The 17,574-nt window shown below is 39.6% G+C and overlaps 1 protein-coding gene across 1 annotated transcript in view; it reads left to right on the forward strand.

The window, feature by feature from the left end:
* ELOVL4 (ELOVL fatty acid elongase 4) overlaps positions 1-10,603 on the forward strand; it is a 35,641-nt gene extending 25,038 nt beyond the window's left edge. Inside the window, exons 4-6 of the mRNA XM_021392213.1 lie at positions 3,075-3,246; positions 5,001-5,128; positions 5,881-10,603. Of these exons, the coding sequence (XP_021247888.1) occupies positions 3,075-3,246; positions 5,001-5,128; positions 5,881-6,156 (576 nt within the window). The 3' untranslated portion in view covers positions 6,157-10,603. The remainder of the gene's footprint in view (positions 1-3,074; positions 3,247-5,000; positions 5,129-5,880) is intronic.

Raw genomic sequence — 17,574 nt, forward strand, 5'->3', positions numbered from 1 at the left:
GTTCTATAAATAAAATTCTATAAATGAAGCAGAGGGAAAATGAATTATCCTTAAAAAGTTCCTGTTCCTAAAAAACCCCTTTGCGGATGGCTGCCTCAACCTCAAATGAGAAATGAGGGTTCAAGAGCAGAGTTCCATGTTAAAACAACCCTCTGTTTAAAAACCCTGCAGCAAGCAGAGTTCATAGGATTGGACCTCTTGTTGACTCCCTTAATCCTAGGCTATAGTGTAATCTTTCTGTGCCATCTGGTGTTTTAATAAATTTGCACTCATGCATCTGAAAACTGTCAGAAATTGTATGATCAAAACTAGTGTTATTCATTACAGGAATACATCTGTTTTAATGCATATTTTCTGTTAAGCTAAATCTTTCTTTCATGCTGTGTCCAAAGAAAGGCTATGGGTTAGGTCCTAACTTTTGATACTTTACAGGAAAAGTTTAATAGTAACCATCCACTCCTTAAATTGCTTCCATGTTGGTGTATTGTTCTGCTTTCTTTCTACCCTCTGTCACTGATCGCATGCATGACTTTGTGAAATGATGTAACATCTGTTTCATTTTTTCTGCATGTGTAAGCTAATGATCAAAATGCCTGCATAAAACACTGGGAGCTCTGAGATTAGAGCAATACCTGAAACCTGTCAATTGCAAGAATAAATAGTAGTAAAGCCTCTGAATGAAAAGCAGGAGGGCAAAAAAAAAAAAGAGCTTTCAGGCAAAAGATCTACATAAACATAAAAATCAGCAGTTATTATCCTGCAAAGAAAAGGAGGCTATTTTTATTCTTAAGTGATGAGAAGCATTTTGATCAAAAGTTAAGTTGACTTCGATCCATGTGCTGTAATTGCTTTCTCTGCTAGACAGTTAGAATTAAAAAGAGGAGAAATAAAGTGTTAAATGACTTTCCAGAAACATCCTGGGCATAAAATAGTTTTATATTGGATTTTTCTCGTACATTTTGCTGTATGTATGTCATACAGTAAATTTACAAGTTATTCCACTGTTTCTTTAACAAAATACACAGCAGCTTAGAGTTTTTCTGGCAGTTTGCTTGTAACTGACCTATTGGTTCTTTGCAGTTTTCTCGGAAGACAGCACCTCCAAAGAGCTTGAGTGCTGGCATGTCAGTCTTTGGATACAGTCCAAAGTGTTTACTGTCAATTCATGAGATGAAAAGATGTTTATCTTGATTTATTTAAAATATGCAGCTTTAGCAAAGATCTGTAAAAGATGCTGTGCTGTAATGCTAATCCATGGGTGTGAGACAAAGCCTTGATGTGGGTGTTGTTATACAGTTACCTATCTGTCCCAGAGGCAGAACTGTACTGGATATTGGGTAACATGTATTGATAATTCTTGCAGCTTGCATGCATGTCTGGGAACTCCAGTATCTGTGGGAGTCCTTTTTCTCTCATCAAGCATCTCTTCAACTTTGGCACATGTCTTTTTATATAAAATTGACAGAATTTGCCTCTTCTTCCTGAGATCTGAAGTAGGCCATACTATGTCAAATAGGGAGAATGGTGTTGTTAACAGTTACACAGAAGTCTGCAGTTTGGCATCAGTAAGTTGTGCAGTCCCTTTGGGAAACTGCAGAGTCTGCAGTGCAGAACTGCAACACTCTTCTTTTTTTTTTTTCTTCGGCTTCTGCTCTAATTTCTTAAAATGTTTCCAGTCCACTTATGGTTGTGACAAGCTTATTCTGAGGAGAGATGTGTTTCTTTCTGGCTCTTTTGGAGACTTGAAGGAAAAAAGCAGACAGGTCTGTATAATCTTTGTTTCTGTGATTGTTCTCTGCTGCTCATTCTCCCAGTTTCCATTCTCTCACTCATCCATTCTCTTAAATAACCCCATTTGTGTGTATTCGGTCAGGGAAGCTGCTGCCCTCTTATTAATTTTTTTCTTCTGTCTTCCCTGGAGACTGAGTGGGTGGTGGAGTTATTTCACATGTTAAGGTAAGAAAGTCTGATTTGCCTTCAGATGAATCCTGAAAGATGAGGTACACTTCTTATGAATAGGTGTGTTATGACATTGCCTGCTTTTCTTACAGGCAGTGCCATTTCCATCATTTTTTGTTTGTTTGTTTGTTTTTAAATTCTATTTGTGAGTCACGGTCTGGGACACATTCTGGTCCCACCCTTGCATATCAAGCTAGTTGACTTGCAGTGCCAGGAACAACAGTCACTGCTGTGCTTCATGATCTGGAAGGGAGTCCCTGCAAACAATATCACTGTGTTAGCAAATTACTTCTGGGCTTATCTGGTATAGCAATATTCTGGCTTCAACAGGAGGCCATGTTCATGTTACATCTTCTGTAATTGATGGACTGAGAGCGGGGGAAGTTTGGGTGTGCAACACTACCGTGTTGGATAGATAGGTTCTATCCCTGCAAGTCGTGTGGCTCCCATGATCTCATTTCTTCCATTCCTTCAATGGAACATAGCCACTGGGGGAATGCTGGTTTCCGAACAGGGTTATTGAATAGACCAGAAGAAGCCAGGCAGAATATTGCCCTAACAAATGTGAGATCTTTACCTCACCTAGCTTATAGTATGATTTGGTGTCTTCCTACCCATATGCTTGTGATACCGAAAACGTTGTGTATAGTTTCAGCCTTTGAAGCTTCATTTTACCATGAATTTTCAGCCTCATCATTCTGACAATGTACTGAATAACATTTAGTATCAGTGTTGCTCCATAAGTGTGGGAAGCCCTGTAGTAGTCTCCCACAAAGTTCAAGATAGAGAATGAGCACACAAACTCCTTGCGTTTAATGGGTAAACTGTTCAGAGATAGTAACATTCTTAACTCTTTAAGTTCTTTTTTATGGTAATGATTTGTGAGCAGCACACTGAGAATACTACTACTACATCCAGAGTAGATGAATGGAGTATGGTTTTTGTTTTTATTCTAATACCTTCAGTTGTTTGATGATTCCACAGCAACATTTACCAGGATTCAGGGAAGGAATAGATGTTCTTCTCTTGCATTAGGTGGATGGAGATAATTTAATTCCATTCAAACTGGAAATTCAAACCACTTATTTATTTATTTATTTATGTTCTAATTACAGATAGCTGCTGCTTTATGGTGGTATTATGTCTCCAAAGGAATTGAATACCTAGATACAGTGTTCTTCATCCTGAGGAAGAAATTCAACCAAATTAGTTTTCTTCATGTCTATCACCATTTCACCATGTTCACTTTGTGGTGGATTGGTATTAAGTGGGTTGCAGGTGGACAAGGTGAGTTTCCTTCCTCCCGTATTTTGAGTGGACATACGGGAGAACTATTGTTGTTGTGATCAATGGAAAATTGTTCTATTGGACTTAGCATTATTGTGTAGAAGACAGTTTAAATAGCACTGAAGCAGTGCAGTAACTTTAATGTGCATTATCTTCCTCTGTGGGAAGTGTGGGGGAGGAAAAGATACCAGGGGCCATAGTCTAATGAATTGCAAAACCTTCTTTTTTTTTCCTCATGAGCATCAACTGCAAGCATGAAGTTCTATTTTCAGAATTATCCTTGTTCTGTATGAAATGGAAAGATGAATGTGTCTTGCGTAACTTCAATTTTTGCAGATACAGAGAACTGCAAAATCTAATTATGAGCAACAATCTGTGCGCAAATGTAATGAAGTTAACAGAGATGTTATTTTGGCATTATATCTGAGTTTGGGGTTTGCTTTCTTTTTGTATAAAGAGGCATATATAAAATTCTGAAACCTTCCCTTGAGGGTGAGCCAATAAATCCATCAATTAACTTTTAAAACCCATTCATCACACAAGTCTATAATTCGTTATCAGGTTTTTTATTTCCTGCTTACTTTCTAAGACCTACACCAGTGAATTTTATTCCATTGTTCCTGCTACATCCTCTCTTTCCTAAATTGTACCTTTGTTCCCATTATTGGTTTTTTTGTTCCTCTCCAAATGTATGCTCTACGGAGCTGAGGGTTCAGGAAAAATACCCAATTCTGTTGGTAATGTGCTTTTAGGCTTAAGATACTGAGAATAACCCACAGTAAACACCAACCTAACTTTTTGTCAAACCACCCTAATACTTTATATATGTGGGTTTTAGGCTCTCATTTACTGTAAATATCTCATACTAGTAGATAAGATATTGTATACATAGACAGATCTGTTATAAATTAACTAACAGTTTATCCTAGTAGTTTACCAAAGATGGGTATCCAAGTTGTTTGATTTCAGCAGCTATTCTCTGCATTGTCTTGATCTTATACATCACCTCCCTTTTGAGCCTCTCTGGCAGTGTTATAAAACCTTAGAACAGTCTAGTTTGTCACTGTTGAATGTCTGCTAATCTTGATGGAGCAAAGACATCTCAACGCAAACATGAACACTGATCTTTGTTTCCAGCATGGATCATCCTGGAAGAAGTACTATACATTTGTTTAAGAATACTGGATTTCATAAGTCATAAATAAAGAAACCAAAGATGAGCTATTTAAACAAACTAATTTTGCAATGCCCTTAAACATCTTACAACCACAAGTGAGGTTTTGCTTTGTGTCATTTTTTGACCTCTTTAATCAAACTTCCATGTGAGTTTCTTGATGCCTTGCTGAGATGTGAATTTTACACCTTCCATTACAGCTTAACAAATTTAAGTTCAGAACCTGAAACCGCTTTATACTTTACACTGTCAAATACTGCTTTTAATAGTTCCCTTAGCAAAGCCATTGCACTTACACTACAATAACTAATGTGTAATGCATGACTTCAGTCTATTCAACAAAAGCCTTATGAAAAGCTTTTGCTTAAATAGTTCCATGAGAGCAGTGGCACCTACGTGCATAAACAGCTATTTGTCTCAGTGCATGTCATCAGTAAGGCCTACACTACACAACTGAACGTTTCAAAGATGGAAGCCCAGCATGCCCTGTGCTTTGTAATGTTTACTATCATGTGAATAATACTAGAATAGATTTATTTTTTTTAAATTACATGAAAATCTTCCTTCTGTTTCTGGACAGCTTTTTTTGGAGCTCAGATGAATTCATTTATTCATGTTATTATGTACATGTATTATGGATTAGCTGCCTGTGGCCCTAAAGTTCAGAAATATCTGTGGTGGAAGCGATACTTGACTATATTGCAATTGGTAAGTAAAATTTCTCCATTCATTTCAGGAGCTACTGCCTCTGAATAGATTTGCTTCCATACGGCTTTGGAACTGGTGCTGTCCCTATGAAAAGTTCTTAGTTGTCCTATACTCACAAGTCTAGTTAGAAATGATTATATTCTTTCTGTAATTAAGCAGTTAAAGTAATTGCTTAAGTATACAACTGTTGTTGTGTGAAGAGGTCTTCTTAAATACTTATTACTGCTCATGGGCACTTTTAAGTTTTAAGAGATTTTTATTTTCAACAAACAATGACTTAATTAATGACATAATAAGAATCATTATGAGGCTGGAAAAGGGGTAAAGATGACTTCACAGCTTAACCTTGGACTGGCTTTAACAACCCTCCTCAACACCCGTATATGCAAGCAGTCAGTTGCCAAGCATCTGGTTATCCTATTCTGAATACCATGAAATCACCATTGTGTTTTAAAGAAAAATCTAAAGGAAAATCTAGTTACAATTGACTATGTCTCTGTATATTTTTATTTGTTTATATTTATTTAGGTTTTCACATCCACTTTAGAGCTAGTAAAACAGCCCTGGGAGTGTTTGTTTTTTTTTTTGTTCTAGGCCAAGCATATAGATAGATTGCATGTTATGACAGCCAAAGATAGTTTCCCCCTGCTTCACTGTTTCTCAGTTTTCATGAATTAATACATTAGCATACATGGGTGCAGACCTACAAAATATATCCAAACCTTTTTGATTATGTGTTTTCTGTCTTTCAGGTGCAGTTCCATGTGACTATTGGCCACACAGCCTTGTCTATTTATATTGATTGTCCTTTCCCTAAATGGATGCACTGGGGTGTAATTTTCTATGCTGTCACCTTCATTTTCTTGTTTGGTAACTTCTACTATCGGACTTATAAGCTGCCCAAGGAACCTGTAAAGAATGGCAAAGTAGCAAATGGTGCTGTTGCAAACGGAGTAAGCAAATCAGAAAATAATCCAGTGGTGGAAAATGGAAAAAAGCAGAAAAAGGGAAAAGCAAAAGGAGAGTAACTTGATCCAGGCCTTAACCATTGCTGGCAGTGAGGAACCTACAGTTTGGTTTATAAAAGGAAGAAAAAAACACTATCTGTACCAATTAACCTTAGGTTACTGAAGAGCTAGAACACAGATATTTTCATTATTTATGAAGATTGTTTTAAGAACAAAACTTAAAGTTGAATTTCTATTGTAATTATGTAATTATCATGCATATGGTCTCTGTGTAAACTTGTAGACTGCTGGTGTTGGTGAATGTAAGGAAGAATTGCAGTTAATTCCATGTTTAGCAGTCCAAAAGTTAAAACTACCATTGACGCAAACAGCTTTGTTGGCACCCACATTTCTTTGGGGAAGGGAGGGGGGAAGGAAGTAGCGTTTGGATACTTGTGTTTTCTTTCCAGAAAATTATTAAATTTCAAATTACAATGTATTATCTAATCAGAACGCGCAACTTTTCTTGTCCTCCTTGGAGATTTTCTTCAGAAACATCATGTTTATGTGTTGTCAGAGCAGTGTTTGACTTTTCAGACATTGCTTGATTTAATTTAGTGTCTGTTACAGGTTTGTTTTGTTTTTTTTTTTTGGTTTTTTTTTCCTTGTGTGGAAATATACCTACCTCTTCATCTGCTGAAAAGAATATTGAGCATTAAATAACTGATTTCTGAAATATGGAGTCCTCTAATATAAATATCTGTTAACATCATTTAGGAGGAAATTTTTTTCCTTGGGAGTAAAAGAGATTTTATTTCCAGGTATTTTGGGTCATATCATCAATATTTTCATTTAATGTGAACTTAAATTTTGGAGTGGTGTTCTTAGCATGGCTAAATGAATTTAAGAATTTATAAATATGAAACAATCATTGTGTGAAGCAGGCAATCTAAGTAGGCATGTGGCTTTGTAATCTGGGACCTACATTAAACCTGTGGTGCTGATTGATGCTGAAACTTGTAAGATAACGTTATGATGGAGAGAAAACAACACTGACATCTGTTCAGAAGTACAATGTGTCATGTCATGCTAACAGCAGGACAGTTACTTTCTTGGGGGAGAGAGAATTCAATTATAAAGTACTAAAGACAGCAAACACAATGCTCAAAATGCTGCTACTGCTTGATGCCCATCAATACTCGATTTATTAGACATTTGCAGGCAAAGTATCACCAGCAGTCAGGCCACCATTTTAATGTGAAAATCAGAGATGGGCATCTGGAAATCTGGTCCCAAAATATTCTTGGTTCTTCTCAACCTGATTGACAAAGTGATTCTGCTAATCAGTTTTTAGTCATAACTGCTACTACAAGCAGAAGCCTCTTTTATCAGCTTTTCATCTTATTTGATACGTTAGTGGACTACTTCGTACTTTTGTGAAGTAAATATAAATATGAGTTACTTCCCTTCCATGCAAAGTGAAAATTAAGAGAAAAGTTTTGTGTTGCTGCAGATGCAGTGAGTGTAACAAGAGTGGAGTTAGAAACCACATCCTGAACCCTCAGGGTCCATGTTCATCACTACAAGAGCTGCATTGTTGCTGTTGAAATGCGTTTTCCCCAGCTCTGGTCGGAAACACTCGCTGTCAGTGATTAACTTACATGGAAGAAGTGGTGACATTATTGCAGGAAAAAGAGTACACACAGCTGTAGGTATAGAGAGTAAAGCATGTGGCACATGTTTATGCATCTCAAATACCCATTTGCCTGTTGTGACTTGTTTTGCACAATATGGGCATTTTTTCTGTCTTGGGTTTGTCACTTGTCACTATGATGAAAACTATCTAAGCCTAAAAAATGTGTTGTAGGAAAAAAGGGCTGGTTATAACCTGTTTTACTGCGAAATAATTCCTAATGCTGGAGTTCATTCAACTGCTAGAGTGATTCATCAGTAATATCCACCGTCGTGGATTTTATGGCAGAATATAGGGTTTGGAGAGAATGTCTCTGCTGAGCTGTAATGCATGTGACCATTAATTTTCCTATCTGTTGTGTCTTGTGATTCTTCCAGCCTTGTAATGATGGGGTTTTTTTTTGGTTTTTTTTTTTTTACTTCTGTGACTCTTATATATTTATGTAACATGGCATGAGGAAGAGGGAATATGATCTATCCTTCTTTCTTGCACAGATGCCACTATGTTTAACAAGCCCAAGTGTTGGCTGGCTGCCTAGCTCTGGAATGGCTAATGGAGCAAATAACTGCAAAGCAAGTTGGACAGCAGATTTACAGCACACCTGCCATTCCAGGTTAATAGCTGGTGTGGGTACTCTTACCCTAGTGTAAATTCCAGCTAGCTTACTCCACTTTGATAAAGGGTAGCTTCTTTCTGTTTGACATGGGATGTGGGCAGCTAACCTGTAAGTCTGTGTCATTCCTTGTCTTGCGTTAAATTGGTTGTTTACTCTGTCTTTCTTTCTGTAAGCCAGATTGGATAAACTGATAGGCTTAATGTGATCTGGCTCCAAAAAGAGCATACTGAGAAATATTCTAGTACAGGTTCAACTATATCCTTTGCTACACTTTCTGAAGTAAGAATTATATCTTGCATGTTGGCAAATATTTAAAAGAATTGAAAGTCAAATCTTCTCTCCCCCTCAGCACGCATGGAAACTGCTCAAAGTTCATGACAACTCAAACTTTATAGGCAGAACTTGGGTAGAATCCTACCCTCAAATTCTGGGTCATTTGTTACCATTAAAAAAAAAAGAGAGAGGCAATGCATTGTGAGAATGCACGCAGAGATGCATGTCATGTCTGGACACATGAATAAAACCAACTTGAGAGATTAGCGGTTCCATGGGGAAAATAATCACATTAAGTTTCTGCAATACTGCTGTTTTGAGTCCATCTCCTACTACATTGTTTTCTTAGATCTATTTACGTTGTATTTGATTACTCATGGCTTGAGACTCATTTTGGTCTTGAATATAATGGCCTTACTAAATGTGCATTTCTGTAGGCATGGTCATGAGTGCAATACTTCTGTTTCTGACTATGCAGATTTCTCTTTCTCAAAATTTGCATATGTGAGATACTGCCGGTTCTGCTAAAGTCATCTCTTAGTCCGAGGCTCCACAGAATTTTGCCACAAAAGTATGTGTATGTGTAAAAATGTTTCCGCTATACACAGAATTGAAATTGAAATTATAATTATTTGCTAACAGTTCCAAAGCTCTTGGACCAACCATACAATTATGTGATGCCATGTAAGTGATACCATTTTACTTATCCTCATGTCTAGCGGCGACAGATTGTTGAATTCTTTTAGCCTTTAGAATTGTTGGATTCTTTTAGCACTTTGCTCAGTGTAAAATAACTAAAACAAATTCTGTGTGTATACACATACACACACACATATAGTATGTATGTATACATGTGTCTGTATCTATATACATATACATGAGTTCTTTGCAGGCTCTTTCAGGGTGTGAAGTAAATGGTATTTCTTTGACATGAAGTTGACAGGAACTAATAGCATAGTTCCTACAACTCAAGCACTGAAATGAAGCAATTTTCATTGATCTATAGATCCAATATCAGTCTTGTATCCATGGATAGTATTTGTCAATCATTTTAGACATAGAGCGATGGACAAGCAAGAGCTATTTCTCCCAGCTTAATAAATTGAGGTAGCAGCTGTAGATTCAGAGGAGCTGAGGAATGATGCTGTCTTCTAGTGGGAAGCAGTGTGAGTAATCTGCTCCAGGTAAGTCTCTCAAGTCAGTGCAATCAAATACTGTAAGAGAACCCTTAATAAATAAATCAAAGTTGATCTATAGGTTCAAAAGCAGGGGCTATTTGAGTATATGACCATTACCTACTGCCAGCTCCAGATCAAGAGGAAAAGATGAAGGCAAAATAAAAATACTGCACATTTTTTCAGGTTAATCTTGTTTCTTTAGAGTAAGCATTTGACATCCAGGTGCTGGGGAGACAGGTAAGAAAGGAGTAAAAAGCTGTTGTGCTCTATGACCTCACTCTTAAAAATGTTTTTGAGCACACTTGCTGTCCTTTAAAAACCTGAGCAAAATTGTTTGTGGTGCATAAGATTAAGCCTTGCTTCATGTTAGTATGGGATCAGTCATCATGTGTAAACAGTATTTAAATCAGATCTGTTTCACTTGAAATTGAAGAGAATGGGGAGGTTATAAAGTATCTGGATAGTGCACACAGCTTGAAAGCACAGGCTCTGACAATTTGGCACTTGAAGCAAGTCGCCACCAAGACAGTTCAGAGTGTTGTGCTCTGACAGGTCTCCCTTTTGCTGGTGTAAGCAGAGCTCTGGAAATCAGTCAGGGTGGCTCCTATTTACATCACCAGAGTGTGTTTAACCCTAAAGAACAGAAAAAAATACTTGCTTTCTGCCAATATCCCGTGAGGATGAGGGAAATATATGGGTCAGGATGCTGCTTTTGCATAAGATGTTAATGCTTTTGTAAACAACAAAAATAAACATTACTTTTTTTCATGCTGTTTTGAGTTTGATTTTATGCATTCCACAGAATGTTCTGTTCCGTCTTTGAATTGCGTGCTGATTTCGAAGCGTTGTGTTGATGGCATCTGTCAGGTAGCCCAAAGGTTCAAGAGACGTTTTCCTGGTGCATCCCTTCTCATTTAAAGTTTGGAGACTGTCTACTTTGGGATATCGCCCTGAAATGATAGTGTACTGGCTCTGCAGTCCCTTGGCAGAACTAACTGAAAATAGGATATCCACTTAACCTACACGTCTCTAGGGGTATATTCTGTCTGTACAGCACACCTATCAGCTTCAGTTGTGGTCCATGTGTTCTTTCCAGTCAGGGAGAAACAGAAGGTTGGATGGAAGGCGCCTCTCCTGTGCTCCCAGCAGCACACAGTGCTGGGCTCCTGCTCTGGCTGTGCAGGAGAGGGGGCAAACAGTCAGCATGGCGCAAGGTGGGTGCAATGCCTGAATATATATATATGCATATATATAATGGTTTGTGCTATGAAGCCTCAGTCAGTTTTACATCTGTTTTAAGAGGTGGTGGTAAGTGAAACTGCCCCGTTTAAGGCTACTAGTTCTTGGGTCTTAGAAGTGTTAACCCATGGAAGTACAACAGAAAGCCATGTGGTTTAGCTTTTGCTGGACGCTGTGTTGTGTTAGTGTCAGGTCTCTTGTCCCAGAGTATCAAGCACTTTCAACAGGAGATGTAACTCACAAATACATGTTTCTGTGTACGACAGGTTCCTTCACAGCTCATCCCTAACTACCATCTCTGTAAGCAAGCTTATAATACGAGTTGCACCCATGTTGCACTCCTGGCACCAAAATGCAGATAGACACTGCATGCCAGGTAGTGGAGAATCAAGTCTGCCATCATAGCAGAATGTGGTGTGGTCAATTATTTCTTACATCATTTGCAACTGTTGCTTCAGCTCACTGCTTGCATCCTCCCAGAAAATGCACACAGCATACAGAGCAGGACTTGTTCATTAGATGATTAACAAATGCTGATAGTAACACTCTATCCAGGTATCTTTCCCGTAATACTTCTTCCCTACTAGTAATTAAAATAAGCATACATGATTAAGTTAGATTCATCAGATGACTCAATAGAACAGACTGGACCCCTTGTTTTTCGTGTTAGGTTTTCTTTACAGCGTCATTTGCTTCTTCCAGGAAATTTTGGTAGGGAAAGTGTTGCATTATCCGCTTGCTTGCTCAACTCCCATCATCAGAGTGATCACAGCAGTTGTGGATGCAAACCAAGCACTTTTTCCAAGGCACTTCTGAGGGCAATGCTTTCTGTCTATGGGCCAGTGCCTTTCTCTGCCTTTTCATGCTTAAGATTTTGAAGTAGCCCCAGTGAACACATATCCAGTGACTGCCTCACGTGCCAGTGACATGCCATTGTGATTGATTGATTATCAAGGGGATTGCCAAGAGTATTGATGGGCAAGATTTTGGCTGCATTACTGTGGTGCCAGTTGTCCAGGGCCTGACTGGGGCACGCTGACTGGATGGCATTAAAACAGCAATTCCTGATAGATAAAGGGGATATTTGAAGAAAAAAAAAGCAATTTGACTTTTGGTTCAGTATGTGGGAACTGATAGAATCTGGTACGGAGTCACTGCTGCCTGTTAAATCCTGATCAGGCAGGTTCCAATCTGTTGAATGGAATGAAATCTTCAGTTCTTTAAGTGACTCAAAGATGTGCACTGCCTGTCCTTACCTTTAGATTGAGAACTGTTACCCCACAACGGCAGCTCTGTATATTTGTTTCACAAACACGCTGCTTTCATGCTGCTGTCCTTTAGAGTGTATTGGTGAGAGAAAACCAGGCCAGAGCCCAAGTTGACTTCGGGGGGTCAAAATCCTGGGGCTGTGTGGTGTTGGCTCCTCTCGTTCTTGCCCTTGCCTCTGGGTTCTGCAGGAGTTTAATAACTGTTGTACAACTGTTGTCTAGCTGTTACTGCCATACATCTATTATTTATGGACACTGCAGAAGTATACGAGTAATATATTTATGCATAAGTGCATTCTGAAGTACTTTAAAAAAATGCTTCTGTCTTACATTTCAACAAACAGAAGGGGAGCCTGCAGCCTCTAAGCACAACTGCTTGCAGTGGAATCGCGGCAAATAATAGTTGTTCTGGAGCCTCTGATCAATAGTCTTTTTCAGAGTTTCCGAGTAGCTTCTTACAGCAGCACAGTGCTCAGTGAAGATGAAAACTGCAATATAGGTGCTAAAGTAGTACTTGCAAGGCTCCTATTGGCTGCTTCCTTTTTTGTAAGTGTTTTCAGGTCAGACGCTTACTGAAGTTATTCCCAAGAGGGGTGGCCTTCACAGCAGGATCTTGTGGTAGTTGCGAGGGAGCCAAACATTACAGTGCCAGGAGAAGTCTTTGGGCACAAGAGGAATTTTTTTCCAGTTCTGCCCACACTCAGAGAGTGAGGCTTTATGTAGTAACTTATGCTGGAAGCTCTCCTTTTCACCCTCAGGTGTCTTGAACCCATGTGTGCTCTTGCACTGCTCCTACGTGGCTGCGTCTCCTTGGATCAAGGATTCTGTGTGTTCAGGAGCTGATTTTTCACCATGCACTGTCACTGGGGCATTTGAGCTGACTTATCCCACAGTCTGAAATGCCTCCCAGCAGCTGTGAGTTCATGTACAATGCTCTCAAAGCATCACTGCAAAGCCAGATGTTCTAGTTACACTGAAATGCAGACATTTTCAGTGTGCTATAGGGATCAACTCTCATTATTTCCTCCTGCTCAAAATAATAGTAACAAAAAAATCCAAGGAGAAACTCCAGTTTTGTATTCCATGATACAAACAATGTGTGTTGTGTACTCTGTAACCAGAGCTTGTGGCTGTGGGAGATGGAGAGAACCCAGTATTATAATGTCACTTTGTTAGAGATTTCATACTGAGCTATTCTCTTCTGTGACTAAAGTTTAATAAAACTTGGATTTTTATATCAATTTTTGTATCAGTTTTTATTTCAAATTCAGGTAACAAATTCAAGTATTTTATTGCACAGGTATCAGTTTTCATACTGAAATTCATGGCATTTTGGTGCTTGCTTTCTGGGCAAGTTTCACTCCACTGGGAATTCTCACTCTCTAGGGACACTTGGTGTTACAGAATTTCTCACAGCTCACTGACTGTGTAACACACTTTGCAGGCTAAAAAATTCAGAGAATAATAGAAAAATCAGTACAGAAAACTTCTATCTTTATCTATAGTGGTTTTATTTAAAGCTTTTGCCATTACGGTACAAGCACTTTAGTAAAACCCCAAGACAAGAGATGGTGATGGATTTTGAACTTCTGCAGAGTTGACTGTGTTCCTTACTGAGGAAAAACCTGCTTCATGCTGTAATGCACACGGAGATATTTTTTGCTTGCTTTCTGGCATTTTCAAGGTGATGGAGGTGATTGTCCTCTACTCTGCCCTTGTGAGGCCCCATCTGCAGTACTGTGCCCAGGCCTGGGGTCCACCAGCACAAGAAGGATGAGGAGTTGATCAGAGATTGGAAATGATCAGAGAGCTGGAGTACCTCTCTTATGAGGACAGGCTGAGAGAGCCGCACTTGTTGAGCCTGGAGAAGAGAAGGCTCTGAGGAGACGTTACTGCGGCCTTCCAGTACTTGAAGGGAGCTGATGAACAGTAGAAGGACCAACTTTTTACATAGTCTAATAGTGATAGAACAAGGGGAATAGCTTTAAACTTTTTAGTTAGGAGAGATTTAGATTAGATATAAGGAAGAAGTTCTTTACTCAGAGAGCAGAGAGGTGCTGGCACAGCTGCCCAGAGAGCTGTGAGTGCCCCATTCCTGGAAGCTCGCAGGGCCAGGTTGGATGGGGCCCTTGGCAGCCTGAGCTGGTGGGAGGCAACCTGCCCATGACAGAGTGATTGGAACTGGGTGAGTTTAAGGTCCCTGCCATCCCAAACCATTCCGTGATTCTATGATATGAGTCTATGATTTTATTAAATATACTTCTTATAAGGGCCCAGGTAGGAGTTTGCCTGTGCCTTAAATGAAAGGAATTGTCTTGTTTGTAAGGTGTTTTGGATGGTATTTTAACAGTCGGCTGGGGCCTATGTCAATATTTTAATCTAGCAAAAAACATTGCTAATATTTTCTTCACTTCTTGACACATGCTGTCTGTGGAGGGCTGAGTTATGAACAGATGCACACAGCAAGGATGATGAAAAGAATGTATCAGCTTGGCTGAAATGTGGCTTGGGGCTCTTCTCTCTGTTTAAGTGCTGGTGTAATAAGTTTAGCAGCATAGCACCTTAAGCTAATGGAACCCTTCTCTTGTTTGTTCGGTGCGAGAACAGCAGAGCGCTGTGCAGGACCTGTCCCACTGAGCTCAGCTCTGTTTGTAAGCCTGGTGCTGGACACAAGGGTTATGCAGCAAGACAGTTTAGGCCTGATAAGCAATGTGTTCTGCATCTGAGCTCAGGACAAAACACAGCTCTTTTGTGTGTCCTAAATCCTTTATTTAAAAATAATCATCATAATAATAAACCATTACATTCAGCACAGCTTTATCATCTCTTCCTTCAGGACTGAGAAATAAGGTAAGCAAAAAAATCCATGGAGTGTTCTTATTGTTTGTTACTTGCAGTTCTCTTTGTGCCCTCTGCTATTTAAGTAGTGGAAGCAACCAAATTAAGGACTGTCTCCATTATTGCTTACTAATGCTCTTTCTTTTAAGAAAGCCAGGACCTCAGGTTTTCAAGTCCCAGCTGACACCCATTACTCTTGATTGTATTCATAGAGTAGCCCTCATGGTTGTGGAGGATGCTTTGGAAAGAGATTGATAATAGTCTCAACCAAAAATTGGGGGTCCACTGTATTTCTTTTTTTCTTTTTTTTTTTTTCTCAGATATTTACAATGCAGTCTGAATATTTGAGCTGGAATTTCATTCCTGGAAGCTGGAAATTCAGGAGAAAAATAATTGTTTTTCCTTAGCCCACGCATCTATACAAGCCCAGCAGAATCACCCTTATGTCCAGTGGAAGGCAAAAAGATTATACATCATAAAAACCTTTGATCTCAACCCTTATTTAAATGATAGCATGTTCATTGCTGGTCTCATCCTTACGCCTAGTTTAGTTGTCATAGAATCATAGAATCATTAAGATTGGAAAAGACCTCTAAGATCACCTAGTCCGACTGTCAGCCCATTCCCACCATGTCCACTAACCACGTCCCTCAGTGCCACATCCACTTGGTTCTTGAGCACCTGCAGGGTCAGTGACTCCACCACATCCCTGGGCAGCCTGTGCCGGTGCCTCACCACTCTTTCTGAGTAGAAATTTTTCCCAATATCCAATCATTTGGTGACTTTTTTGGATTGATTGATCTGCTATTTAAATAAGTGAATACATTAAGATATGCACCAAATTTATTTTGTGGGCAGTTTCATAGGGAAGGAGAAAATCCCAACAGCTGAAGACTGCATCCACTTGCAAAACATTTTCTGGGTGGCACTTGAATTTTGCAAGTTTCATACAACCAGTAAACTATTAATAGATTGCCCTGTATGGGGACTGACATGATTTAGTGGTGACAGAGTTACACCCAGCTTGAAGGTGTATATCACTGTGGTGTTTCCTTAGGAAAATCTGTAGCCTTTCTCAACTGCTCAGGTTCTCTGAGGAGGAGGTTTGTGATGTCCTGGCAGCAACAGGCTGGGCATTTCTGCAGCTCCGCCTCCCAGGCTTGAAAGATTTAACTGCTGGGCAATCAGAAAGAGCCTATTTCAATGTCCACATACCACCAAAAACAAATGCTTTCAGCTTCTCTTTTAGGAAATTCCCTGCACTGGTTGAACACCACTTTCAGGTACTTCACTTTGTGGGTTTTTTGTCTTTTTGTACATTTTTTTTAACCTTACAGGAAGGAAGACTGAAAGATGAGCCCTATAATGCATCTGGAGAGGCTTCATGCTGTGTAACAACAGAAGCTGTGTGCATTTTCCAGTAGTTACAGGAAGGGATGAGCAAACCAAACAAGTTTGGAGGAGACAGCGTAGTCATGCCCTAACCATAGCGTTATCCCTCCTGGCAGCACTATAAAGTCAGGAGATTATTCATTAAACAATAAAAAGCAGGGTAGGTAATTTGTGTTAGTGTTAGCTCTTCATTAATTTTTATTCTAATAAAAAAAAGTTTACAAAATGGTTGACATACTCAGAAACAAGACTGGCAAGAACTTGGGCAGTGCTGGCTCTGCCCTTTGATCCTGTTCCCTGTGTGACTCATGCCCTTACGCCATTTGAAGGTTCTGCTCTTTGAGAAGAGACCCAATCAGTTCCCGCAGTGTTTAACAAGAATTTCGCTGAAAGCTGGAAGCAAACCCCAAAGCTCATCACTTTGTTCCTTTTTGTTCCAGGCCCCTCTCCATTCCCTCCACCTCACTTGCTCCCCTTCTCCCTGCACACCCATCCTATAAGGAAGGGGTTGACCTGTCTGCAGAAGAGCTACCCAAGCACGGCTGAACAGCAGGGCAGCACCAGGCCTGGCCCTGGTGTCACACAGGTCCCTCGGTGCAGGCCTGTCCTGGGCCACTGATGGGAGCCTTATCTGCTCCGCCATCCTTCTAATGTTCTAGTTCTGCCTTGCTTTGTCTGTGACTCAGGCTATTAAATGGGCGTCATGTTTTATTACAAACCCCAGGTGATTAATTACATGCTGTTAGGCAAAAAAATGTGGGGCAGATGCGAAGGGGGTATGATGCAATGGGAGCACAAACAAAGAAGTTGCCACTTCTGGAAAGAAATAAAAAACGAGGAAAGAGCTGTGGAGTGAACTGAACGAGAAAAGTACATCAGTGACTTGAGGCATCTGTATCAAATAACAAAAAAAGGTGATGCTTTTTGGGAAAGAGTCTGAAGGTTTTTCCAAAGAGTGAGAGAAGGCAGAGGGTCTGGACACAGGGTGCCCATGGCTAATGT

This window comes from Numida meleagris, chromosome 3, assembly GCF_002078875.1.
Source record: "Numida meleagris isolate 19003 breed g44 Domestic line chromosome 3, NumMel1.0, whole genome shotgun sequence".
Classification (NCBI taxonomy): domain Eukaryota; kingdom Metazoa; phylum Chordata; class Aves; order Galliformes; family Numididae; genus Numida; species Numida meleagris.